The 27,589-nt window shown below is 42.8% G+C and overlaps 1 protein-coding gene and 1 long non-coding RNA gene across 9 annotated transcripts in view; one reads left to right on the top strand and one right to left on the bottom strand.

Annotated features, from left to right (window-relative positions):
* LOC309367685 overlaps nt 1-27,589 on the bottom strand; it is a 77,490-nt gene that overhangs the window by 33,522 nt on the left and 16,379 nt on the right. The window lies entirely within an intron of this gene.
* LAMA2 (laminin subunit alpha 2) overlaps nt 1-27,589 on the top strand; it is a 360,258-nt gene that overhangs the window by 325,081 nt on the left and 7,588 nt on the right. For 4 of the 7 annotated variants that reach the window (XM_081907017.1, XM_081907019.1, XM_081907018.1 and 1 more), the window contains 9 exons: nt 1,957-1,968; nt 5,513-5,633; nt 9,559-9,735; nt 11,071-11,219; nt 14,272-14,448; nt 16,158-16,353; nt 23,670-23,782; nt 24,895-25,084; nt 26,772-26,927. In XM_081907017.1, coding sequence (XP_081763143.1) covers nt 1,957-1,968; nt 5,513-5,633; nt 9,559-9,735; nt 11,071-11,219; nt 14,272-14,448; nt 16,158-16,353; nt 23,670-23,782; nt 24,895-25,084; nt 26,772-26,927 — 1,291 coding nt within the window. The remainder of the gene's footprint in view (nt 1-1,956; nt 1,969-5,512; nt 5,634-9,558; nt 9,736-11,070; nt 11,220-14,271; nt 14,449-16,157; nt 16,354-23,669; nt 23,783-24,894; nt 25,085-26,771; nt 26,928-27,589) is intronic. The other 3 variants (XM_081907021.1, XM_081907020.1, XM_081907016.1) reach the window with 1 other exon arrangement.

Genomic DNA, 27,589 nt, shown 5'->3' with positions numbered 1-27,589 from the left:
TTTAAAGAAATGTGGTTGAGGCACAACATGTAGCTCCATCCCCACTGCCCTAGTATCTGTTTTCATTTTCTGTTTAATCGCATATGAACTCAAGACAGAATTTCTTGCTCAGCTTAAAATCTTCCTGTAAATTTTATTATGCATAAAGTATTTTCCATATGCTTTCCTGTCTTTGTTAATGCTAAATGAGTTGATGAGGTGCTGGAGTGTAATCGGTGTTTTCTGTTTTGAAACAAACTCTGGAACCTTTATCAAAGTTTACAGAAACTTTTTTGCAATGGAAAAAATATCTCTGGTACAAAGTGCCGATACTGTGCAACACAGGTAAACCCATTCACCTATATCAGTTCAGTTTCCATGAAAGAATAACAATGATGAAGTCATTGCATAGGCAGAGAGATAGGCTACTGGGCTGCTACAGAGCCAAACAGCCACTATTGCACTGTTATTGCTGTTTTAAAATTTGCTTGTTAGCTGTTCAGGTCACAGGTCATTTTTAAGAAATCAGGAATTGAGCTGCAGCTCAGCATAAATGACCTTATTTTGTGTGTCATGTAGAAACCCTAACATAAGAGCTGTGCCACATAAATTACAGTTGTGTCACCAAAGTATCCAGTGGCCATCCAGACACGTCTGGAAACTCACAAGTAGGACAAGGAAGTTCCATATTGTGGTTAATGTCCTTTGAGAGACCCATTTTCCACAAATGCTTTTTTAAACGCTATCTAAGCTACCAGCCTCCACCACGTAATGTGCAACTGAATTCCATAAGTTAATTATGCATTGTGTGAATAACTTTTATCAGCCCTGAACACTCTACCAATCAATTTTGTTGAGTGGCCCTGAGTTCTAGTATTATGAGAAGAAAATTTCCCTCAAGCCACTCTTTCTCCATCATTTTACATACCTGTGTTATGTCCCAGTTATTCCTCTTCTTTCCGAAACTCCCAAATGTTTCAGCTTTTCCTTATAGGAAAGGTGATCCAGCCCTTTGATCAAGGAGAATGATACAGTGGTACCTCTGGTTATGAGCTAAATTCATTCCAGAGGTCCATTCTAACCTGAAACCATTCTTAACCTGAGGTACCACTTTAGCTAATGCGGCCTCCCGCTGCTGGCACGTGATTTCTGTTCTCATCCTGAGGTAAAATTCTTAACCTGAGGTCCTACTTCCTGGTTAGCGGAGTCTGTAACCTGAAGTGTTTGTAACCTGAGGTGTTTTTAACCCAAGGTACCACTGTATTGAAGGAGGGTGCAACTTAAAGATGATGGAAGATTTTCCATGGACCTCCCCAACTAGCTATCTCCTTCGATCCAGAAGGACCCAGCGATTGCTGGCAATGTTTGCTCTCTCCCAAAGGATCCTAGGGTGCAGTGGCCTCACACAAGTGATGGTCAAAACTGCCAGTTGATATTGCAGGCCTGAAAAGTGGGAGAGCCCATCAGCTACTGCTGGATTTGCAACAAGCCGTTCTTAATGCCTTACCCTCAGTGAGGGATCTTGTCTGTGCCCTGTCCTCTTCCCTTCACCAGCAGGTCTAGGTGTCTTCCCCCTCTATAGAGAAGGTAGTCCAGGAATTAGGGGATGGGCTTAAGGTGGGTGGAAGCCCCTCCAGCCTAACATACTTGACTTTCTTGGTTAGAATGTCTGCTATTTACAGACATTGTGTGGGGCTGCAGAGAAAGGTGGTGGTCAGTTGGCTAATTTTTGAAGCATTCTGAGGATTTCTGGGTCAATTGCTTCCCAGCATGCAAGTCTTACAGAAGGGCACTAGGTGGTTTGTTAAAAGCCATGGGTGTATATTTTAAAGAAAGTGGCCTGAATCTTAAGCAGACTAAACAATGTGTATCATTATAAGAATTTGGTTTGTTATAAATGTTATAATTGCAAATAATAAACAAAATTGTATTTGTGTTTTTTTCCTCTCTCTCTTTCTCTGTTCATTTTTATCCTAGTATGAAATCCAGGTAAAAAAAAAACAAACCGTCAAATTTCAAGCAATACTTGCATGCCTCGCGCTCTGCATGGGTTAAGTGCAGCTTGCAACAGGTGGCGAAGCAAAAAGCAATTTGTGTCTGTATCTGTTCCAGCTGTTGCTCTGGGGCTGTTCATTTGGCAATGGATCCTGCTGCAGCAAATCAAGCTGCTCCTCAGTGCTTAACACAGCCTTGCCGCATGCTGCGCACACACTTGCAGCAACAAACACTTAGCCTAGCATCTTCACACAGCTGTTTATATCTTGCTGTGTTGGGTTTTCTTTTCCTTTTTTTTTCCTTTTAAAAATTAATTATATCAGAAGTACAAGCTGTATATTTTTTTAAAAAATAAAAAGCAGTTAAGAGTTTCTGTTCAGCGCAGAGCAAATTAGTGATGGAACACGTGCAGAAATCTGTGAGAATGGAGTGTCAATCACAAGAGATTGTTTATTTTCTCAGCAAACTGTAAGGAGGGACACTTGACTCCCCAGCCTCTCCGTGCAATGCAGGCTCTTTCTGGCATATATGTTTTCTGTTTATGTTCAGGAACATAAGATTTGTCTTATTGGATCAAGTCTCTGTAGGCCAGCAATCTGCCAGCAAAATAATCTCTACCATAAGCAGAGTGCAAGGGTGATAGCCTTTGGCTTGCCCCAGAAAACTAATATTCATGGGTGTACGCCATTGTACTTGGATACCCCCACATAGCTATCCTAACTAAAGCCTGAACCCAAAGGTGATGAAAGGGGGACAGAACTTCTGTAACTTTCTGAGGGGAGGCAACAGTCTCCAAGATTTTAGATGTGGGGTATTTTTATTTACATTTTACAAGGTGGTAAGGGCTTTCTTTCTTTTTCCTCTTCATCTCCCTCTTAAGAAGAAAGCCAACCCACACCAGCCCCCAAAGCAAGTGATGTTTTGGTAAGAAAATCTTGGTAGACAGGCTGCCTCATGGCAACAGTATTCTGTGACCATGTAATCTTGGCTTGGCTTACTTCTTAAAAGGACAAAAGAAAGCAAAATGAAAGTTGACCAGCTTGTATATATGCAAGTAAAAAAAAAAGAAGGAAAAAAAACCTTAAAGAAAACACAACCAAAACTTTAACCATCCATTCCGTAAACATTTAGCACCATCTCCCACTACCACCAAAATTTGATTGGGACATATATTCATTTTGGGTTAGTCTCTCTTGATGAGCCTGGAAACCCTGCTTATCTTCCGCTGAATTATAAAAAGAAAACCTCAGCCTCCATATTTTGCTCATTGTCTAGACAACTACAATCATTTCCTCAGGTGCATCTAATAAAGAGGGATCCCACAGATGGGTTCATGCAATGTTAAAATTTGAATTTAAGTTAAAGCATATCATAGCTCTTATACAGAAGTAAATTATACCCTTTTGGAGATATTTTTGGCAGCTCCGGAATTAAAGTCTGTGTACCTGAAGGTTGCCCAGTGAGGTAGAGTCTCACACTGCTGTTGTTATGTAAAACTGCATTCAAGTGGTGTTGGGAAAATTAGATGGTTCTTGAGGCTCAAAGGATTTGTGTGTGTGTGTCTCTGTGTCTGTGTGTGTGTGTGTGTGTGTGTGTGTGTGAGAGAGAGAGAGAGAGAGAGAGAGAGAGAGAGAGAGAGAGAGAGAGAGCATGTGAAAGAAGATGCAGATAAATCTTTTCCATAACTTGAAACAAATATCTTGGTGAGGGTCATTTTTAGCTGGGAAATGTCAGGAGCGTTGAAAGGTTTAAGTACCCTTTCTCAGCACATCTGTGTGCTCAGACACAGCTCGCCCCAGCCTAATATAGCATAAGAAAAACTGAGGTGGGGGAGAGAGTCTTAGAACTCTGATTAACATGTAGTTTGAGCCTCAGTGGCTATGAAACTCTGGCAAGATTTGCTTGGTGAGACAGATGGAATTACAGGTTGTTAGGCTGCAGAAAAGCTCTGCTACTGTGGATCAGTGCGTGAAGAAAATGTAGGAGATGAAACATAGAAACATTTTCAAAGTTGGAAAGAAATTGTGTTTGCCTTTCTCAGAACTTTCTGAAGCTCAGTTGGTGCCCACAGGGAGACTTTAGAACCTTCAACTAGCAGTAACATAGAACTGAGATTTTCTTTTCTTTCTTTTTTTGGTATTAACTCTAAAGTAGTTGCAGCTTTTGAAATAGACATGCTATGCTTTGCTGAGATGGCTACAAAATGCAAAAATAAAAAATAAAAATGCCACAGCAGAAAAAAGCTATTGGGGGACATCCAAGCTGTTGATATTCTATAGTACTGTATAATGTTGTTTTTAAATTAAGATCATAGATATATTTTTGTGCACGTACATATATGCACATACATATATGGGTATATGAACTGGGCTTTCTATTTCTATGAACTGTGAATTGTTTTTTACCTTATTTAATACTAATGTTTTGTGTTATTTTCATGCGAGTATTTTACTTGTCTGATCTGGTCAGTTGGCCAGATTGTATCCACATCTCAAGATGCCCAGTCTTTCTTTCCATCGACCATTAACATGGATCAGAGGGTTAACTGCAGTTGCTGCTGCTTCAGGAAGGCTGCTGTTTCAGGAAAAATCAACATTTATAAAGCAGCTTTTCCAAGCCAGAGGAGTGATGCGTGAATATGATAAACATTCAAACAAAACTGCTCCTGGTTTGGCGCTCAGTATAAAGGCTTCTGAATGATACTAACACTATCCTTCTGCTGCCCTTCTGGAAAATCACAAAACTCAGGCTGTGGGTATTCAAGTGATAGAATCATAGAATTGTAGAGTTGGAGGGGGGGACCCAAAAGGGTCATCTAGTCAAACCCTCTGCAAAGCAGAAATCATCTCATCAACCATCACTGTGCTGGTGAAAATAAGTTGTGCTCCAGCACCTTTTTCTGGGACAAAAGTCCCTCGCCTCTGCTATATTAGTGAATATAGGAGAAACTTTGAATTCACGGTAGGTTGCTAACATTTTTGTGTTGTGAGCACAGCTAAATAATTGGGCAAGTGGCTCATATGTTACTTCTTCCACATGTCTAAAGAAAACACTTCATGTAAATAGGCAAACTGTCAAAAAGTTTTCTAACCTTTATCTTTCTACACTTCTTGGAGAATAACCTATTATTTTGTCATCCTGCTACATTTTACACAGAGATAACAGTGACATTAAATGCAGAAGTAGGGAAAAGGTCTGTATCTTTGGTAAATGACGAGAAGCAGAATTTATGTAAAAGGCTGCAATCCAGGGGAAGTTAGTCATTGATAACTTTATTCTTCTGGTAGAATGTTTAGCATTTTAATCTTCTGGACTGTGCTATCATCATTTTTTTATTTTTATTTTATTATTATTATTATTATTATTATTATTATTATTATTATTATTCCCATTGAAATATGTAGGTTTTGTGACCTATGTGACTAACATCCTCTGGATTGTGGTCAGAATGTTTAAAACAGTAATATGGAAAACTGTTTTAGCCCTTTTGTGACTGTTTTTACTCATGACTAAACCTGCTTTGACCTTATTTTTGCAGGCCTGAAGTAAACACAAAGAAATACTCAGGCTGCATCAAGGATATTGAAATTTCTCGGACGCCATACAATCTTCTGAGCAGTCCTGACTTTGTGGGCATTACCAAAGGCTGTACACTGGAGGTTAGTTTGCTTTCCATGTTTCCTTCAATGATCTTAAAATGATTGCTCCATGTTTTATCAACAAGCAGCTCTGGCAAGGAAATTCCTGAGGATGAAGGAGGTCGGCGTGGTGTAGTGGTTAAGAGCGGTGGACTCGTAATCTGGTGAACCGGGTTCACGTCTCCGCTCCTCCACATGCAGCTGCTGGGTGACCTTGGGCTAGTCACACTTCTTTGAGGTCTCTCAGCCTCACTCACCTCACAGAGTGTTTGTTGTAGGGGACGAAGGGAAAGGAGGTTGTTAGCCACTTTGAGACGCCTTCGGGTAGTAATAAAGCGGGATATCAAATCCAAACTCTTCTTCTTCTTCTTCATTCTGCAACATACAATTCCATTAACAAAGTTGCCCCACTTCCATCTTGCTTGGAGGAAGTGACTGCTTCCCCTCCCCCCCTTCCGCCACTCCTATTTGTATGAGACTTACGGAGGTGCAATGAGGACCTACAACATGTCATTCAATTCCCATGGAAAATTGCTTCTGCATGATTATTTCCCTAACCTTATCGTAATGCCTAACATTATTTGACTTGTGGCGCTCTTCATTATCCATCTTTCTGAACAGCTATCACTGAAACATGGAGCAAGCTTGTTTTCTGCTGCCTCAAAGGGTAGGACTCAAACCAAATTGCAGAAAGGAGATTCAGAGTAAACATTAGGAAGAACTTTCTGACAGTAACAGCTGTTCAACGATGGAACAAACTATCTCGGAAGGTGGCAGACTCTCCTTAATTGGAGGTTTTTAAACAGTGGTGAAATAGCCTTCTGTTAGGAATTCTTTAGCTGTGATTCCTACATTGCAGGGACTTGAAGTTGATGGCCCTTGGGGTTCCTTCCAAGTCTAGAATTTATTATTCTTTGATCTTCAAGATGAGACCATTTCATTTCAGTGAGTTGTACAAAAGTAGTCCTTAGCAGACTGTGGTCAGAATTAATCCTGAATATCATCATAATGCTATATGTACAGTGGTGCCTCGCAAGACGAAATTAATTCGTTCCGCAAGTCTCTTCGTCTTGCGAGTTTTTCGTCTTGCGATGCACGGTTTTCCATAGGAATGCATTGAAAATCAATTAATGCGTTCCTATGGAAAACGCCTTCCCCCGACCTCTTCTGGCGGGCGGCATTTTAAAATCGCCCGGGACAGCGGAGGACTTCTCCGCTGTCCGGGGCGATTTAAAAGCCCCTGGGAAGGCAGGCAGGGGGGACAAAGGCTTTCTCGCCCCGCCGCTCGGCTTCGGGACATCGTTCCGATGCCGGGCGGCTGGGGGAGGCGTTCCTGCCCCACCGCCCGGCATCGGGACGATGCCCCGATGCCGGGCGGCGGGGGGAGGCGTTCCTGCCCCACCGCCCGGCATCGGGACAATGCCCCGAAGCCGGGCGGCTGGGGGAGGCGTTCCTGCCCCACTTCCCGGCATCGGGACGATGCCCCGAAGCCGGGCGGCTGGGGGAGGCGTTCCTGCCCCACCGCCCAGCATCGGGACGATGCCCCGATGCCGGGCGGCGGGGGGAGGCGTTCCTGCCCCACCGCCCGGCATCGGGATGATGCCCCGATGCCGGGCGGCGGGGGGAGGCGTTCCTGCCCCACCGCCCGGCATCGGGATGATGCCCCGAAGCCGGGCGGCGGGGGGAGGCTTTCCCGCCCGGCCGCCCGGCTTCGGGACATCGTTCCGATGCCGGGCGGCTGGGGGAGGCGTTCCTGCCCCACCGCCCGGCATCGGGACGATGCCCCGATGCCGGGCGGCGGGGGGAGGCGTTCCTGCCCCACTTCCCGGCATCGGGACGATGCCCCGAAGCCGGGCGGCGGGGGGAGGCTTTCCCGCCCGGCCGCCCGGCTTCGGGACATCGTTCCGATGCCGGGCGGCTGGGGGAGGCGTTCCTGCCCCACTGCCCGGCATCGGGACGATGCCCCGATGCCGGGCGGCGGGGGGAGGCGTTCCTGCCCCACCGCCCGGCATCGGGACGATGCCCCGAAGCCGGGCGGCTGGGGGAGGCGTTCCTGCCCCACCGCCCGGCATCGGGACGATGCCCCGATGCCGGGCGGCGGGGGGAGGCGTTCCTGCCCCACCGCCCGGCATCGGGACGATGCCCCGAAGCCGGGCGGCGGGGGGAGGCTTCAAAAGCCGTCCGGGGGCTTTTAAATCGCCCCGGACAGTCCCAGGGCGATTTAAAAGCCCCCGGTTAGGCAGGCAGGGGTTAGGCTGCCTTCAAAAGCCGTCCGGGATAGCGGGAAGCGCTTCCCTGCTATCCCGGACCGCTTTTAAAATGCTGGCGGTGGGGAGCAAAGCCTTTCGCCCCCGCCGGCCTTCCTGGACCTCTTCTGAAGTCCGGAGGGGGGGGGAAGGCTTTGCTCCCCACCGCCAGCATTTAAAAAAAGGTCCCCGAGATTTCCCTATGGGCTTTCGTCTTGCGATGCAAGCCCATAGGGAAAATCGTCTAGCGAAGCGTCGCAAAAACCGAAAAACCCTTTCGTCTTGCGGGTTTTTCGTCTTGCGAGGCATTCGTCTTGCGGGGCACCACTGTACAAGCGGTCCTTAAGCAATCTCATGTTTTTTAAAAATACGATTCAATATTCTGGGACATACAGCCCCTCTTCAGTTCATCCTTAATATCTCCCAGTGTGAGAGCTGTAGAGCCATGGGCAGTATATGCCTTATTTATGAGTTGGATTCAGGAGACGAGCTGAAGTGCTTAGCCCAGATAGGAAGGCAATGACAAACAGTGGAGCCTAATGTATGAGCGGATTCGTTTTAAAGTGCAAGCAACCACACTGTGGAGACAAGGCAGGTAAAGATAACCATAAAGTGTGTGAAGCAGAATCCTATTCAGATTTAACACCACAACTGAGGCTCATTTGTCAGGATTTGGATCTTCCATAAAGTACGTCACATACCAGTGGGGCAAGGAAGGGCTGGGAAAGTATATGAATGAATTAAAATGGATTATTTTTAGGCTGCGTCCAAAAAGGCAGCAAGTGAATAATTCAGTAAATAAATACATTAATATTACATTTTGGAATTGTGGAAGGTCTTCTGCTGAGCCACTCCCATCACCAGTAACCATGAGGAAGGTTTTGTGCATGTGACTCAATTCCAAGAAAGTTCTCTGCATATTGACAAGTTCTTATCAGTGTTTTAACAAGCAGGGAACTGTCTTGGAAATGGTTGTGATTAAAAACAACAACTTGTTTTAGTTTCAAGACCTAGAGGCCATTTGCAGGACAACTTCCATGACTGGGGTGAACAGGCTGCAACCCAGAGACCTGTGGTATCTCTTGGAAATCTGCCCTGAAGGCAGCCTTGGGGTTTTTTTCTCCTTGTTCTTTCCTCAGTCCAGCACATGTGGCTCTTTGGAATCGTACTCACAGCAGCCAGTTGGGAAAGAGGGCAAGTGGTAAGATGAGGAAGTGGGGAAGAGCCTGCAGAACCCACATATCTCTCTGCACTGGGGGTTTTGAAGGTACTGTGCTCTCTGACTTGCAACTTGTCGACCCTAGCCATGACTAGCTTCATCACCATGTGACCCCAAAATTTTGGCTCCCTGTCAAACTGACTTCCATGACTCAGGATGCACACACATCATACTTAAAAACCAACCTCCCTCCCAAAGAAAAAGAATATTAGGAAATGTATTTGGTTAGAAGTACTTGCAGATCTCAGAATAGTCTGTGTTGTGTACAAAGCCTCAAAATAATAATAATGCTGGAACAAGACTGGACTGTGCAGCTCTTTTTAGCTGAATCTACTTTTCCAAATGTTTTCTGATATTGGGTGATTTAACAGATGGACAAATGTTTGCACAGCACTTTGAATGTAAACTGCTGAGCTGTTTATTATTGCAAGAAAGTTTTCCTGTTCTGGGTCAAACTCATCCAGTCCCTTCTTTTCTGCAGAATATCTACACAGTCAGCTTCCCGAAACCGGGCTTTGTGGAGCTGCCACCAGTCTCGCTCAATGTGGGAACAGAAATCCACTTGTCCTTCAGCACCAGAAATGAATCTGGCATCATACTCTTTGGTACTAGTGGGGCGCCTGTACCCCCACGGAGAAAGCGCAGGCAGACTGGGCAGGTACGGGATGATACCAGAAACTGGGTTGCTTGTTTGTCGCATCTTCATTGGCCAAAGATATTGTTCAGCTCCTGCACTGCAGGGACTATTTTGTCTTTATGTTGTGTGGGAAGGGAAATAAGTTGGAGATTCAGAACGTTTCCTTGAAAGTTGTTCCTATCAAAGTTTGAAGGGGAAGGGATCTCATTAAGCTGACGTATCAGACGTTTGGTCCATTTGGTACACCTAGACAAGGGGCTCCCAAACATTTTGGACTAGTGGGCACATTTTGAAAGCTGAGAGAGTGTTGGAGGAGACAATTACAAAATAGCTGTCATGAAGGAATGTGTGGCATAACACAAAATTATGAGAGAAAATCGCCTCCACCCTGAGCCAATTTTGAGGGTTTGCAGAAAAATGAAAACTCTGTCGGGCAAGTGGAAGACCCTGCACAGGGTTTCTGCTGGTTAGGTAAATTCCGCCCACGCCATTCTCATTTCAGACATCACTTATTAGGTACCTGCAGAGTTTAACAGTAAAGGGACCCCTGACAATTAGGTCCAGTCACGGACGACTCTGGTGTTGCGGTGCTCATCTCGCTTTACTGGCCAAGGGAGCCGGTGTACAGCTTCTGGGTCATTCGAAGCAGAGCAGCACACGGAAATGCCGTTTACCTTCCCACTGGAGTGGTACCTATTAATCTACTTGCACTTTGACGTGCTTTTGAACTGCTAGATTGGCAGGAGCTGGGACTGAGCAACAGGAGCTCACCCCATCGCGGGGATTTGAACTGCCGACCTTCTGATTGGCAAGCCCTAGGTGCTGTGGTTTAGACCACAGCGCCCTATAAAATTATTTCTAGGACCTACCCATGGCCTCCTCCAGCTGTTTTAGACTGCAGCAACCATAATCTCACTGTACAGTGGTACCTCAGTTCTTGAACGACTCTGTCGACAAACATTTTGGAACCCAAACAGTGAAATGCTTCCATTCTCAAGCATGCCTTGGAAGTCGAATGGTTTCCGCTGCATGTTTTTCAGTTTTCTCAATTGAATTTGCGGACAGCCCTTTGCGCCTTGGTTTTTGAACATTTTGGAACTCAAACAGTCTTCTGGAACTGATTACGTTCGAGAACCGAGGTACCACTGTACTACATTTTAGAAATCTGTGATAATTTCAGTCATGGCTAAGATTTGACATGTTTATGGTTCACCCGTAATAAAATAAATGGAAGCTGAAAGGATGAAAGTGTTCTTTTCTGCCATACAGGGAGGGTGTGGCACGTTGTTTGGGAATGATCTTATAAATACACAAAGGCGTTAAGGGCTTCCTTTAAAATGCTGGTTCCTATTGCAGGCTTATTATGCTGTGTTCCTGAACAGTGGTCGACTAGAAGTGCACGTCTCTACCGGGATAAGGGACCCTCGCAGGATCACCATCAAACCTGCATCTGGCGAGTTTCATGATGGCAGAGAACACAGCATCCGAATAGAAAGACTCGGAGGGTAATAACTCAGAATATAGGGGTACTGTAACCCTGAACATTTGTTCTAGCCCAGTAACTGAAACTATGAGGAGAGGAGAATGAAATCTCGGTGCAGCTTTCATTTAAAAGTCATCTTCTGACAGTGATGATTTCATTATGGCATAGGTCACGCTTTAGTGTAGGCATTGCTGCTTAAGATTTTCATTAATCTAAATTGCTATGTTAACCTTTGATACTTTTTGCAAATACACTTTATTAATCTAATTTGTGTGGCTGAGGAATTGGATCTTGAACTAATATTAAGGAACAGCTTCCAATGAGAAGGAATAGCAACATCAAGACCTAACGACGCCCACGCCGAATTCACAACACCTGAAACTTCTTTATAAGTTTCTCACATGAAACTATGGGAAGGTTGGGGATTGATGCCTTCTGAACTGGAAAAGGGCCCTATATCTTTAAGAGTCGGGGCAATCGGGAGGAGAGAGGGAATAAGGAAAAGGAAGAGCTAAGGTGTTGGTGGCTCGCAGCAACATAGCAACGTCATTGGTTCACACTAGCACATGCTGCTAGATGCCGTGGTGCAGATGCAGTGTTTGAACATTGTCTTAGATGTTAGGGATAAATCATGTCTAGAAGTCATGGAATAGGATACAAATGTAATAATCAACATTTAGGAGCAGTCCTGCAGATGGCAAGGAACAAAAATGAAAAAGATCTGTCTGAGGTGGGGGAAGGGGCTTTTGAAACACATCAACACATGCCCTCCAAAATAGCACTATCAATCCAGGTATTTGTGCCTGCAAGTATTTGGTGCAGCCCTAATGTGCATCCACTGAAAACATAAAATAACAACATAACACATATAAATAATGTAACATAATACTGATAACATAGCATAAATCACTCATCCATCCACCCTACAATGCTTCTGGAGCCACCATGTGCTATGCTGGCTTGGAGGCCAGAAAGGATTACTTTGGTTATTAGTTTTTATCCCTTATTATGTCAAAGCGCACTTTCTGTTGGAGGCCCTGCAGCTCTAATAAATATCTTAACAAGTAAATCCATTCATTCCATTTCCTCAGAATCTCTAACCCATGACCCTATTCCCAAGCAAAAACATGTTTTGTCAGCCTCCTTGGTACTTGTTTAAACTTCAAATTCCTAAAGTCAGGTTTTTAATTTTCTTTAAATGTCACCATAAATGACAAAATGCAAGCTGACAAGTATTGATAATACTACAATATCTAGCAGAATGCAAAGGAAATCCTTTCACTTAACAAACCAAATAATAATGCTGTATATAATACACAGGATTATGTTATTTGCTACCCTGTAAGGACTGCTAATGCCAGCTCATCACTGCTTTTACAGCACCCTCTAGTGGACAGAAATACAGAAATAGGCTCATGCTTGTGATTTTCGTAACTGTCCAAAACACATACACAACAGACTTCGTTTTCCCATAAACTGGGCTGAAAGAGAAATGAACAAACCTCTTCATCTGCTAATCATTACCCAAGCTTTATTTTATTAAAAGCAGAGGACATTTTTGAAAACTCTTCAGAAAGCTAATTACCCATATGATTATAAACTAATTGCTTCCCATTCCAGGATAATTATAGGACAGCATTGAGAACTAAGGCATATCATCATGTGCTGGTCTTCCGCATCAGAGTGCATAAACATTTTCTCTTGAACAATAGCAGAGGGCTTCGTAAATTATTAGGGATTTAACCAGGAACAGGTATTATCAGATACAGGAGAATCAAGCAAGCCTAAGAATGTCCAGCTTTACTGGGAAGAAGGCATCCAAAAATTTAGAATACCTAATGTGGAGTTATTGCTATTCCATTCTCTGGCACAGACTCCTGAAGCTGGGAGGAAACTCAGTGGATCATTTAGCCCAGCTGCAAAACCTTCAACAGAATGTAAGAAAACCCAAAATGGTTTCTGCAAGTTTTTGCACAAATGCACTGAGCAACTCCTTCCAGTCCTCAGGTAGCCTCACATCTGGCCCCAGTATATATTTTCATCTTTGGTTGTACACTTCAGCACAAATATTACATTTTGGAATACCCAATATTATCATTAAGCTGAGGTGAATGAGCTGCTGTTGGGCTCTCGGACATGCCCACCCACTTTCACACATATTGCTTTCAGGATGCTTATAAATAATAATACACTGTCTGCCATCTTATGGATAAAGTCCCATTGGACTCATTAGGGCTTTCTTCCAAGTAAACCTGTATAGGGCTGCAGTGCATGACATTTGCAACACCAGGTTGCATCCAAGCCATGCTGTGCTCAAGCCACACTGTGTCCCCTCTTAGGTCAGGCCTCTCCCAGACACACATGTACTTGGGCCTTTCCTCAAATTTGAGACTTTTCAGAGAAAACAGAGGCTGCAGTCGGAAGGAAGGGGTGGGGAAATTGCCATGTGTGAGTGTAGCTTTCGATGGAAATCACAGCAATTAAGACGACACCACAAAGACCAAAGTAGAAATTATGTTTCTTTAGGGGGGAATCATTATTATTATTAGTCCAGAATTCTGGATAGGCCCTTTGTAAAAAAGGACCCCCTGGTGCTAAAGCTAGTTGCTATATTGCCACTACAGGTGTACTTGGCTTTTGAAAATATATAATATACATCTTTCATAGATTCCAGCAGTCAGCATACTCAAGAGGCTCCACTGTTCTTCAGCAAGAGCATAATAACTAGTGGAAAAAACCAGGAAAATAAAGAACCAAACAAAATGTGACCCCTTTCATATTTTTATCCTGGTGGGCTGTGGGAAATTATACTTTAGCACTAAAAGTAGCCTTGATTGTTTCTATCAATCTGTCAGTCTGTAGGCTCTTCTTTTCAGTTCATCCACATACGAATTTCGCTGATATTCTATTGGTTTGGAGATTTTATTCAGCCAGAGCAGTTTGGGCTCTCATCCTGTAGCTCTTTAAACGAAGCAAAAACTGCATCCGTCAGTGTTATGGTGCAGGCACGGCAGCAGAAGCAGCAGTTTGGCTTGGGGTATTTGTGTATTAAGTCATTTTCATTGATTTTGCAGGCTGTTCGTGATCCAAGTAGATGAGGACAGAAGCCAGTCTCAAAGACTCCCATCAGATCAACCTGTTTCCGTTAAGAAGCTTTTTGTGGGAGGGACACCACCTGAATTCCACATTGCTCCTATTAGGAACATACCTGCCTTTGATGGCTGCATATGGAACCTTGTCATCAATGCTGTGTGAGTATCTATTTTTTGTCAGGTTATATAAAACAACCTATTGATATAAAGCTATGTTGCTTATAGAAACCAACTGATGTTATTCCACTGGCAGGCATATGATAGATAGGGATCTACTAGTAGGTCTCTCAGTAGGTCTTTGCAGTACATCCCAATCATTTAACAATAGCCAAAATAACAATACTTCCCCCCCCCCCCCATGTTAGGCTGCTGAAATAAATAAAGCTAACCAGGCGTGGCTTTTTGTGTGAAAGGACTCTGGTACGGAAAACAAATTTCTATGTTCAGAATCTGCTCAGAGGCACCCTGTGCTTTAATTTTAACTGTGTCTCTGATAGGTAGATCTCCAGGTTCTAGTAAAAAAATAAATAGAAAGGAGATCCAACAAGCCTGAGTCTCCCCACCCCTGTACTATTCTACATAACAAGGTCTTAAATTCTGACAATATGCGCTTGCCCATAATGTGATATAAGGTTGCCAGCTGAGCAATATTTGCCTGGTCTAACCCAACCATTTGTGATATGCATCAGAAAGATGCCACACTCTTAATTTCCATGTTAATTTTTGACAAAGGAAACCAACCACAATGATAGCTGATGTTATTCCTGACATGGTAAAACACCAGATGGCTTGATGAAAGGAAAGTTCTGCTAGTCAGACCAGATGGAAAAAGTCAAGTTAATGGTGATTTTAAAAGAACTGAAAATGAATATATGAGAACTCTGTTAGCTGATGCTGAAATTTTATGATATTTGTATACTCCATAACATAAAGCTATCTGGGTAGTGTGCAATGAACAATTATACACTCATTAAACACATGCAGAAATAATTTGTGGAACAAGATCTCTATTTGATGTCTATGCTATTTCATATCTTCCGGCACATGTCATGTACTAGCTGAGGCACATGTTGAACAGAGTAATAGCCTCGCCAGTGTTGTGCCAGGTCTCAAGCACTAGCAGCTGTCCAATTCAGTTCACAGAAGGGCCACACACAGCATGACATGTTAGCTCCAGGTTTACATATTAGCTGAACCAGGTGATTTTCAACTGCATGATCAGCAATTCACTGAAGCATATATGTGTTACATGGCACTGTCTCTACGTACTAATGTTGACAACATTGAAAGTGGGCAGAACCTGCTATCTACCTGAATTATAGGCTGCACATGGAGCTCCAACAATACATCAACTCTTGGAAATGTATGCTCACTAGGGGCAAGGGGCAGTAGTGGAAGGCACACCAGGGCAGCTGTTTGGCTTCCCCGGTGCATTTGCACTGTCCCACTGTGCCAACCTCACCTCTGCTTTGCATCTTCCCCTCTGTGTACCAGGAGCAACATAGCTGAAGGGCAGTCGGGGAAGCAGCACAGCCCCACTGCGCTGTCCAGTACAGGTGGGTGGTAACTTTGTGTATTTTCAAAGGAAAAGGAAGCAAGCTTCATGGCTATGGAGGGATTTGAACCTAGTTTTCCCAGTCTTCTTCAACACTACACACCGGCACATTCTGGATTCTCTTGTAAAGATAATCCAGAATTATCTCGGAAAATTGTGTGTTACATCAAGTTCATCAGATTAGTTCCTAATCCCCTCAACGACTGCCTCCAAAAAGGCAAACTGCACATTTAAAAATTATTGATCATGGTGAAAGTTTCCAGTTGAAGAATTCCTGTTGTTTGACATCACTGACTTCATTGTCTTTCTTCAGTCCGATGGATTTTGCCCAGCCAGTATCCTTCGAAAATGCAGATATTGGCCAGTGTCCTGATCAAGACCCACTGCATGAGAAAGAGGATGAGGATCACATCTCCCGTGCAACAGTTGTGATCCGTCCTGAACCAGATACTGCGGAAAAGATAGCGAGTGCAACATCTCCTCCGCCACCCCCTTTCCCACCTTCACATGTAAGTGTGCTTTGTTTCTATGATGTGATTGGGTGGATGAGTTGGGTTTTTTTAAAAAAAAAAATCACAGGTTTTTACCTGGCACTGGTAACTGCATAGTGATTATGGTGATGGTGCATAATCAACTTCTTGGATTCGCTAACTGAACACTTTGCAAATAGGGCTTCATATGGAGACTTTGTTCAGCATCTTAGTGGTATCCCTCTTCTGGGCAATACAACAGGAACACAAAGCCTGCTGTTTCTGAACAAGCTGAATCTCTAATATAATCTGTTCATCCTAGTGGGAGGAATTCAAGATTGCACTAAGGCAGTCATTCCATCAGGGCAAGCATTCCCCCTATGCCCTGTTCTGGGGGTTCTCAAGATCCCCCCTCCCGAGCCAATTTGGGTGGGGGGCTGAGGACACACAGGAGGAGGAAGGAAGCCCCGTTGTGCATGCAGTTGTAATCAGCTGGATTCCCCAAAATGCATTTGCCATAAGATCAATTTCAAGTGTTGTGGGTGTAGTTTTGTAGGTCTTGCTATACCACTCAGTAAGATTTATTAGTTGCTCATAGTTCCTGCTTAACTCAAAATGGTGAGTCTGCTGCCAGTTTTCAGCTGAATGATCAGTACAGAGGCATGCATAAGTTAGCACTTGTTGCTTCATTACTGTGGGAAACTTTTATCACCAGCTTCTCAATTTCCATGGAAATCTGGATCAACTTTCGGTCCTTTGGGGTTCTTTCTGTCTCCTCTTTGGCCGTTCTCTGCTTTCTGAATTAAACCAACACAATGTATCCATGGATACCTGATGAAAAGCATGGGAACTTTAAAAAACAAACAAACAAATACAGTCCTAACAACAACCAAATCAAGGAGGTGACTAATGTGAGCTGCAACTTGAAGATATAAATTCCATTCATCACTATTGTTTTAGAGCAAAGCATAGGAATATAGTATATAGTATATATTTAATATTATTGTAAGTTAATTTTATACTCAAAATATCACTGGGAAACCTGGTCTTTATCCCTGCCTTCACCCTTGGTTCACCCTCATCAGAAACCTGGTCTAAGATGCAAATTTCACACAGCAGATATGAGGGTTCCTGTGCCTTTGACAACATTAGGAATCACCTTTCAGGAGAAAAAATGTGGCTTTTCTGATGAAATTCCACCCAGACAGCAACTTTAGCCAGGTTGTGTTTGTGAGGTGAATACCACTGCAAAAAAGAATTCACCACTTCATTTTTACTGTTGTCACCTATCTGATACTTGTGCTTTTTCAGTTGCTTGTATATGAACCTGTCATCTAAAGGGAGAAAGGCTTCGATTCTCATTACTCAATCTCTTCTCTTTTCCACTTTCAAAAGATAGAACTTATAGGTCAGAATGTCAGCATTTCAAACTTTGCTTGACACCTGTTTGTTAGTTTCATCAGATAGTCCTATATAAGCCACTGTGGAAAATCAAGCCAACATCTCTCCTTGTCCACTACAATCACCACATTATAGACAGAGGTTGGGTCCTAAGACAGAGTAGAAGGACACATCTTTCCTGTCCTGTGCCCTCCCATGAACCCATGAAATGTATGTCCGCAGAGCGAGGGGATCCTCTGAACATTGCAAACTGCAGTAGAAGAATAGAATTGCCAAAAGTCCAGCAGAGACAACGTTTGAGACCAGTGCATTTGTGGCTTTCTGGTGGACTACTTTTGTGCTTGACTTTTAACATATGGATCAGTCATTTTGAACTACTCTATGTAACTATTGCTAACTGTGTGCTTTAAAATGGTCTGTCTAAAGAAGAAGGAATTTAAAAGGATGATTTTCTAGCCGAGATCAATCTTAATAATAATAGAGCATGGTAGATGTGCATTATTGATTCATAAATATGATATAGAACACTTTTCCTTCAATCCCACAAGGTGGCATAATGGTAACATGCATTTATTAATGCAATATTTCATTTTCCAGTTCTTTTTAAAACATATAGTTCAATAATATGTTGGGAATGCAAACAAGTTGAGCCAGATTTCCAACCAGAAGCTGGTGGTTTCAGTTTAAGCCATGGTACAGTTTATGCTAGTTTGTCATAGTTTTCCAGCTTGAAACAAGACCTAAAATGAATTTTCCATTTCACTTTCCTTTGCAGCCATGTAGCCAATCCATAAGTAGGTAGAACAGACTTGTCAGCTGTTCAATGTAAATGACAGGTGATATATCCAAATGGTATATTATAGCAAGAATAAAAGCAAGCAAAACCTTCACTTACTGCAGAAGTAAGATCAAGAGTTGCAAAACATATTTTGTAATAACTTTATTATCCAAAAAGCAAAAATGTAAAATGATAAAATTAACCACCACTTGTTGAACTTCAATATATTCAAAACACTGTACATGCTTAGCTCAGGAATGGGATAGGAAACTATGAAGGTGTTGTTGTACTCCAACTCCCTTCATCCTCAACCATTGGCCATCCTGGCTGGGCCTGATAAGAATTCACACATCTGGAGGACCACAGATTCTCCATTCCTGATTTAATTGGGTAGATTAAGCTCTAATCTTAATCTAAGAGGCTACAGTAAGTAATAACACATTATATGTAGGGCCACCTCCGAAGACAGTTCAGAAACCTCAGCTGGTGCAGAATTTGGCAGATAGGCAGTTCACTAAAGCAAGACGGTCTGAGCATATAACTCCAATCCTGGCCCAACTACACGGGCTGCCAGTTAGTTTCCAGGTCCAATTCAAAGTGCTATAAAGCCTTTAAACAGCTCGAGAACACAATGCCTCAAGGACTGCCGATCCAGGCCCAGCAATCATCATCTGAGACCCTTCTTTGTGTGCCTACTCCACAAGAGTCCAGAGGGTGGCAACACAAGAATGAGCTTTTTCTGTATTGGATCCCCATTTGTGGTATGCTCTCCCCAGGGAGACTCACCTGGCGCCCTCATTACATATCTTTAGGTACCAGGTGAAAACCAGGCTTCAAGCTGAATAACATTCTATGGCCTTTTAAATGTGGTAGGGTGGTTTTTGGTTTGTTTTTGTTTTAATATATATTTTGTGCTTTCATTTTGTATTTTTATGTTGTGAACTGCTCTGCGATCTTCAGATGAAGGGCGGTATACTAATAAATAATAATAATAGATTTTGTTAGTCCACTGACATAATTATTTTTTACAATATGAGAAGTTCTGTGTTCATATACCCGTCAAACTGGAATATGAGTGCATGTTTTGTATACAGACCCAGATTTATTTCTTGCTATCCTTTGGAGTAGATAATACTCTGCTTGATGAACCAAATGATAGTATTTTCGTCTGTCTTCTAAACAGTTTACTATTTTAGTGGAATGATGCCATTAAGAAGGTAATGGTTTTATATATGCTGAAAAGCTGACATAGCTAAGATTTCTGACAATTTCTGCCGCAATGTCCAAGCAAGGAAGATGAATACTTCAGTAAGATTTCTTTTATGTTGAGGTGATATCAATTGTCCCTTGAAGTATCATTTTCAGGTAAAAAATAATGGATCCTACTTTATTCAGAATGCCTAATATTCTTAAGTAGTGCATAGATTCCAAAAGGCCTTTACTATGGAAATAACAAAATGTGTATTTGTTTTGAAAGTGGCACAAGAGTCACTTGGTGTTTGCTGCAACAAGCACAGATACCATTTTAAAATGTGTTACTATTGAAATGGTTATTAGGTGACTTTAAACATGAGGGAATGTTCACACTTCTCAATGCTTTATTAGACCAATGTAATTTCATTTTATATTCATCAGCCTGACGATTATATCTTTAGTGTTGAGTCATCTGAGCAGTGAATGTCTTAGATACTTCTGATATATTTCACTGGTTATGAGCTTAGCCTTTTTCACTTCATTCTACATAGATGGCTTTCAGAGCAACTGTAACCCCTGATCAGTTCCACTGGGAACAGCAGCCTGAGAGAGGGCTTTCTCTCTGGTTGCTCCAAAATTATGGTACTCTCTCTCTCTCCACAGAAGTACCATATTTACTCGAGTCTAATACACCATCGAATCTAATGTGCACCTCAGGTTCCAGAACCTTGAAACAAAAAAAAAAGTATTTACTGTTGAATGTAAATGTCCCCTCAAATCTAATGTGCACCTTAATTTTCGCAACATAATTTGGCCAAAAAAAGGTGAGCATTAGATGCGAGTAAATACGGCATGTTTAGCGTCTTTATTGTATAGTTTTCCCCATATGCTCCTTACCTTGGCCTTTGACAGTTAAGCTGCTTTTGGGAGTGGGGGATTCAACCCACCTCTTTTGCTGGCCTGATATTCCATTGTTCCATTTTGGAATGTTTTTATGTTTGTTTTTAAAAATGTGATTTTTATCAGTTTTTAAATGTATTTATGGTGAAGGGTGGGTGATAAAGCTAGCTAGCTAGCTAATTAATTCCATGATGCTGGAGTGATCATGGTGTGCTTCTGCCAGGAGAGGTGAAGGGCCCTACGTGGAGCACAAAATGGTGGAAAATTATTATCTCCCACCCTCCAACCTTCTGCTCCGGCTGCACATGCCACAGAAAACACTCCACTCTGGGCCCCAGTGAGGATTGGCCAATTTTGTTTGCTCCTGGAAAGGATTTCAGCTGCTGGAGTTTATTTGCTGTTGCTTTGTCCCTGTATTTTATGTTTCAGGTTTAATGCAGGCATAAACAAAGCTTAATTTGCATTTTGAATATGGATCGTCTTCATTTCTGAGGAAGATTTTAAAAATAATAAACTAATAACTTGAGGTTGGGCGTTCTGGATATTAGAGTCCTACAGTAGCTCTCTTTCTGCTGCAAACACTATAGTGTGTGTGTAGCGAGACAACTTCAGTGATTGCTGCTTCTGCCTCATGTTATTTACTGCTTCTTAGGACTTGCTTGCTGCTGAAGTGAAGAGCGCCAACATTTCAGCTGACTTTGGCACTGTGACGGTATCTCCCAGTGTTTTTCCCAATTTCCCCCACCCTGGTTTTATTTAACACTGCTAGATGCTGCAGTGCTGTTTCACAGTGATTTTATCTTCTTGCTTTGCTACTAAATGGCTTTTTCTCTTCCCACCCACCCACCCGCCGTAGTGCAGCTTTGCAGACAAATGTGTGAGACAGTCAGACAGCAGTCTTCCCATTTGCTCAAACTGCTCTACTGAAGGTATCAATTTCCTGTCTCACAGGAAATGTCACATCAATAAGATTTCAGCTAAAAGAATTAATTAAAAGGTTCATTCTTGAAGCTGTTCTTCGGCGTACATGGTTGTAAAGTTTCAGTCTTTTCAAAAAGCTATACGTTCCCATTCCAGTAACATTTCTAATAAACATGAATGCTTTCATCTTCTCCCTCTGGACGTTTTTGGTCCATTGTAGTATTTAATATAATTTGGGTTTCACTAAGCATCTTTATATTCTTTCCTGGTCCATGCCAATCAAATGGTGGAGGGCCCGTCTATGCTGTTATCTATACACCTAGTTTCAAGTTGCAACTGACAGGAAAAAAATATACGCAACTCTGTTAAAATAGATGTGGACCTGAATGTGCAGGAGCATGAGATTTCCCTTTGCCAATGGTCAGTTGCTGAAGGACTAGCCTCACACATTTGCAACAGGGCTCTTCCAGACGTCCTCCTGACTTGACTTTCTGGTTCATAGCAGGACATGCAGCAAAAAGTACCTCAAAAAAAAAATCTTCCCTTTGTGGGGGTCTAGGTGAACCTGGTTGTTCAGGACATAATAGCAGCCTGCATAGATATTGCTGGTTCATCTGGAGCAGCTGCAGAAACCATAACTGGCACTCTGAACGTGCAGATTTTCAGTGACCAACACTTTAATTCAGAACATCAATTTCTCTGAAAGCACTGTGTCTGGAAGTGCCTTTAACATCTTTGTGCTCTTTCTCTTTGTGCCCTTTCTCTTTTGAAGAGAATGTTTATTCCCAAAAAAAACCCCATTTGAAAGCCGATACCCAGATCATTGTGATTGGTTGCATGTTGCTGAAACATAAAAGAAAGGAGATTCCTCTTTAAAGTGTAAATGTCTTGTTTCCTAATGTATAATTGATGTTTTGAAAATGTTTTATGGACAGAACTCCAAACATTGCAGTCTAATCTCCACTGAATTATAAAAGCAGATGAAAATGGTTACCCGGGGCTATTAAACAAAATGTTTTGTAATATGTATATTTGGACCTATTTTTGCCCTGAAACATTTTTCTCTTGTGAATTGCTTGTGTCAGCCTATTCATTTATTCTCTTCATAGCATATCCACTAGAAGCAGAAAACATAATATGGCATTCATGTTCATGTGGTTCTTAATACATGACACTGATTTACTTACATCTGTAGCTAGAGTGTCAAATGTAAAAAGAAGAGTTTTCACATAAAATTTAAGAGGGAATTCCACAGTCTTCAGCATGCTTCTGCATAAGTTGCCAGAACCCGCAGGGGAACTCAGGTCCTGCTCCTCACCTCAGGTTTTCCACGGGAATCTGGCTGGCCATAGTGAAAACAGGTAAAGGTAAAAAGGTAAAGGGCCCCTGGATGGTTAAGTCCAGTCAAAGGCGACTATGGGGTTGCGGTGCTCATCTCGCTTTCAGGCCAAGGAAGTCAGCGTTTGTCCACAGCTTTCCAGGTTATGTGGCCAGCATGACTAAACCGCTTCTGGCACAATGGAACACCATGACAGAAACCAAAGCGCACAGAAACACCACTTACCTTCCCGCCACAGTGGTACCTATTTATCCACTTGCACAGGCATGCTTTCGAACTGCCAGGTTGGCAGGAGCCTGGGACAGATCAACAGGAGCTCACTCCGTTGTGGGGATTCAAACCGCCGACCTTCCGATCGGCAAGCCCAAGAGGCTCAGTGGTTTAGACCACAGTGCCACCCACACCCCTAGTGAAAACAGGATGATGGACTAGATGGGCTATTGGGCTGATCCAGCAGGGCTTGTCTTATGTGCTTATGACATAAAAAGCTGAGTTTGCTTCACTCACCTAACCTATGATGATGTTTTAGCTGGTATGCCCCCAAAAGCAGATGTAGAATTGGGTCTGGTGCATAGATGCAGCACTACTTACTTCAGCTTTAAAGCAAAAAGGCAAGCACAGGAAGAAAGAGAAACATTGTTTTAGGATGCATCTCCTGTGTTGTTCAAAGTGAATTCTGCTGTTTACAAAACTGACATACTGGCATGATCCACCCGTCATACAAAATGTGACCTGCTTTCCTTAAGAGTGTGTGGGAAGGGCTCCATGCTAAACTAATAGAGCACGATGAATAAGAGATGATGGCGGTGTTTTGTTTTGCAGGAACACTGCGCTGCTGATGTGGAGCCAATTACCTTGGAAGGCGGCAAGCAATTTGGCCTCTCAAGGAACAGTCATATTGCAGTTGCATTTGATGACACCAAAGTTAAGAATAAGTATGTTCCATACTTTTGAGATGATATGGTGGTGAAACTCATTGTGGTAGTGTGGGATGAGTAATGCTGGGCATGCTTTTAGGCAGGACAGCCACAATTGAAGGAGCTGTACAAGTTTCTCTTCATTTCATGCTGCACAAAATGACCGTTTGAAACGTTCTTGTTCTTCTAAAACTCAGCTCAACAACGTTAGATGCTACACTTAGCAAGAATTCCATGTTAGACTTGAAGCTCCTTTCCTAAATCAGTGTAGCTCTTTAATATGTGTCTCATTCCTGAAAAAGCCCAACAGAGCAAAAATAATAATAAAGCAAAAGTGCCAAGGAGACAGAATTAATTGGTCTATATTTAGCAAGTCTCAGACAAGAACATTTCTGTGTTGCTGGAAGTCACTAATTTCCTAGAATTATTTAAACTGCAATCTATGGGCACCTAAAGCTGCAATCCTATAGACACTAAATCCTATGGGACTAAGAATCATTAACATCAACAGGAATTGTTTCTGGGGAGATATACATAGATTACACTATTAAGAATCTTTTTTACAGGAAATATTTTGAAGTATGAATTTACACTTTTACATATAAACTGATATTTAGAACATCAGTTTCGGTTTCAATTATGTATATAGAAGGCAGCCTCAGAGTCTTCCATGAGGTTTTTTTAATGTTCTTTGGATGCTAATTATTGTTTGAATTCATCTATTTTATGCTTTTCATTTAAGGGTCTGGACCCAGACTTGCTTTTGGATGATGGAATGGCTAACCCCATTCTACTCAGAACTCACACCTATCCAGTTCAGTAAACTGAAAACCTGTTTGCTCTTAAAATGATCTATTGGCCTTTTGTGGGCATAGCGACAAGTTTTTATCCCTTATTTTTCTGCACCACATAAAGATGATATTGTTCTAGCTCTAAATCAAGTCTATGCAGTAAGTGCATGAATACTGTATCCATGCACCTTGGCAAGTTCAGAAATAGGAAATGGGTGTCTTAGTTTTATTTGTCTTATAAATAATGTTGCCTTTAGCAATGTTAGTTTTATGACGAAGAGTGAAAGATAAAGCAGATTAATGCTTCCCGACTTTGGTGTCTTTTTTCCAAATGTATAGACTTACCATTGAATTTGAAATCCGAACTGAGGCTGAAAATGGGTTGCTCTTCTATATGGCTCGGATCAATCATGCTGATTTTGCCACCGTTCAAATAAAAAATGGCTTTCCATACTTCAGTTATGACCTGGGCCATGGGAACACCAGCACAATGATTCCTGAGAAAATCAATGATGGCCAGTGGCACAAGGTATGGAGCAATGATGGTCAGCACCTATAGAATTAGGTTATATGTGGAACGGGGAAGGGAATCCCGAATGAGGAAGCATTGTAGAAGGAATAGATGGGATTGAATCTTAGCTGTCCATAAATGGAATGACTTCTTCTGACATTTTTGACCCATTGAAGGGTTGGATCCCATTGACAGAAGTGGGTAGTATCCCCCCCCCCCCGGCCAACCCTCTCTCTAGAGCAGATTCCTGGACATTGCCTGGGACTATAGGGGAAGGTGAATTATGGTGCTGGAGGAGACTCTTGAGAGTCCCATGGACTGCAAGAAGATCAAACCTCTCCATACTGAAGGAAATCAACCCTGAGTGCTCACTGGAAGGACAGATTGTGAAGCTGAGGCTCCAGTACTTTGGCCACCTCATGAGAAGAGAAGACTCCCTGGAGAAGACCCTGATGTTGGGAAAGATGGAGGGCACAAGGAGAAGGGGGCGACAGAGGACAAGATGGTTGGATAGTGTTTTCGAGGCTACCAGCATGAGTTTGACCAAACTGCGGGAGGCAGTAGAGGACAGAGGTGCCTGGCGTTCTCTGGTCCATGGGGTCACGAAGAGTCGGACACGACTAAACGACTAAACAACAACAACATAGGGGAAGGTGGGATTGGCAGGAAGCTGTCACCAGTTTGAGCAAAGTCTGGATCCAAATCAAGCAAGGCAGCAAAACAAGAGACACATGAATATTCTCATAGGGTTTATTCAAACACAAATGTCATGTGTATTGCAAATGTTGCTATTCACCAGAAGTCCTAGTTATTAGCTTCTGATTGGCTTCTGTTGGAAGCAGAATGCTCAGTCAGTTTCGCCCCTGCCTGCTTGCTTGCTCACTTGGATTAATGTGTTTTCTAAAAGAGCAAACAGTACTATTCCACACCATTACTAGTATTTTATGGAACATAAGACTATCAATAGCTATTAGCCACTGCTAGAGGGAGGGTGCCTCTGAATACCACAAGTCAGGAGAATGTTGTCATAAAAACTCTGTGGTTATTATGATTGCTTATGCAATGTCTTACGAATACATGCCATTTTCCTAAGCACCTCAGTCCTCAGAATATAACAGTGCAATCCTGAGCGTGTTTGTCAAAAGCAGACACCAATAGATTTCAGTGTAGGATTTCAGTCTAAGGGTGCAGAACTATAGTCACCTCAAAGCAAATCCCAGGGAATATTGTGGAAGTTATTTCTGAGGAAACATGCATAGGATTGCACTGCACACAGTAGAGGACATTGTGGTGAGGCTTGCCACTCATCCGACCTCCCATAAGTTGTGTAGAGTGAGACTGGTAAGGTGACAATGGCAAGATTCCTTGATCCAAACACACCACGTCAACCTCCCTGCTGCCTCCGCCACTCTCTTCCTGTAAGCTGCGGCAAAGAGACCAACCAGCAGTCAAGTGGACATCGCCACCACACCATCTGCTACTGACAGCACGTGATCCTATTAAGTGAAAGGAAGGTAACTTAGCATTCGTTAAAAATGAGGGATGTTGCATCACAAACCAAATCATATGCATGTTAACTCAAAAGTAAATTCCACTGTGTTCAATGGGATTGCTCTCAAGCAGTATGAATAGGATTGCAACCTAGATATAGTGGTGGTGGTGGCGGCGGCAGCAGCGATTTACTAAACTTCTATCTATTTTCCAGATAAAAATATTCCGAACCAAGCAAGAAGGTGTCCTTTTAGTTGATGGTGCTACAAACAGGACCAAAAGCCCAAAGAAAGCTGACATTTTGGATGTAGTGGGGATGCTGTATGTTGGAGGATTGCCAATTAATTATACAACTAAAAGAATTGGTCCCGTAAGTAAAGACAACTTTTTGTGTTTTTAAAAAAATCATAACGCATTGTTAGTTATGTGTTCCGTGACACCACTATCAGGCACATGGTATAGCCACGCTGAACAAAAGACAAGGATGAGCATTTTGCTTCTGGTGTCCTTTAAAAGACTTGAGGTACTCAGTTCAAAAACTGCATCCTTAACCTCCCCTTTGAGGCTGAGTAACTTATTCCTTTCCCAGCAATGCCCATCTGCAGGGGCTAGCAATGCTGGCATGGGGAACATCATTCAGGTGGTCCAAGCTGGTCCAAGGTGTTACCAGAGTGGTATGCATCCATCCATGAGGAAGCAGGTCCCAAGGTGTTCCAGTAATGCCTGAGCTGAGTCCTGTAGCTGATGTCATGGTGGGGCAGTGGCACAGGTGGGAACACCAGATTGATTCTGCCATTGCCCCATCCCACCTTCTATCTCCAAGGAAGGAGCAGAAGGTCAGGTGAGTGTTCCAGCCCCACCAATCGCTGCTGGCATCTACCCAGGAAACATGAACAAGAGTTTCTGAGAAAAGAATCTCTACACTGCCAGTTCAAGGCTTTTGTGTCACAGAGAACTTGGTAGTAATGTATCAAGACACATTTCACAGTGGGTTGTATGCTGGCCCAGTGAGTGAACTCCTTAAGTTACAAC

This window comes from Podarcis melisellensis, assembly GCF_964234715.1.
Source record: "Podarcis melisellensis genome assembly, chromosome: 3".
Classification (NCBI taxonomy): Eukaryota; Metazoa; Chordata; class Lepidosauria; order Squamata; family Lacertidae; genus Podarcis; species Podarcis melisellensis.
The sequence above is the reverse complement of the archived record's forward strand: the minus strand, read 5'-3'. Positions and strand labels throughout refer to the sequence as shown.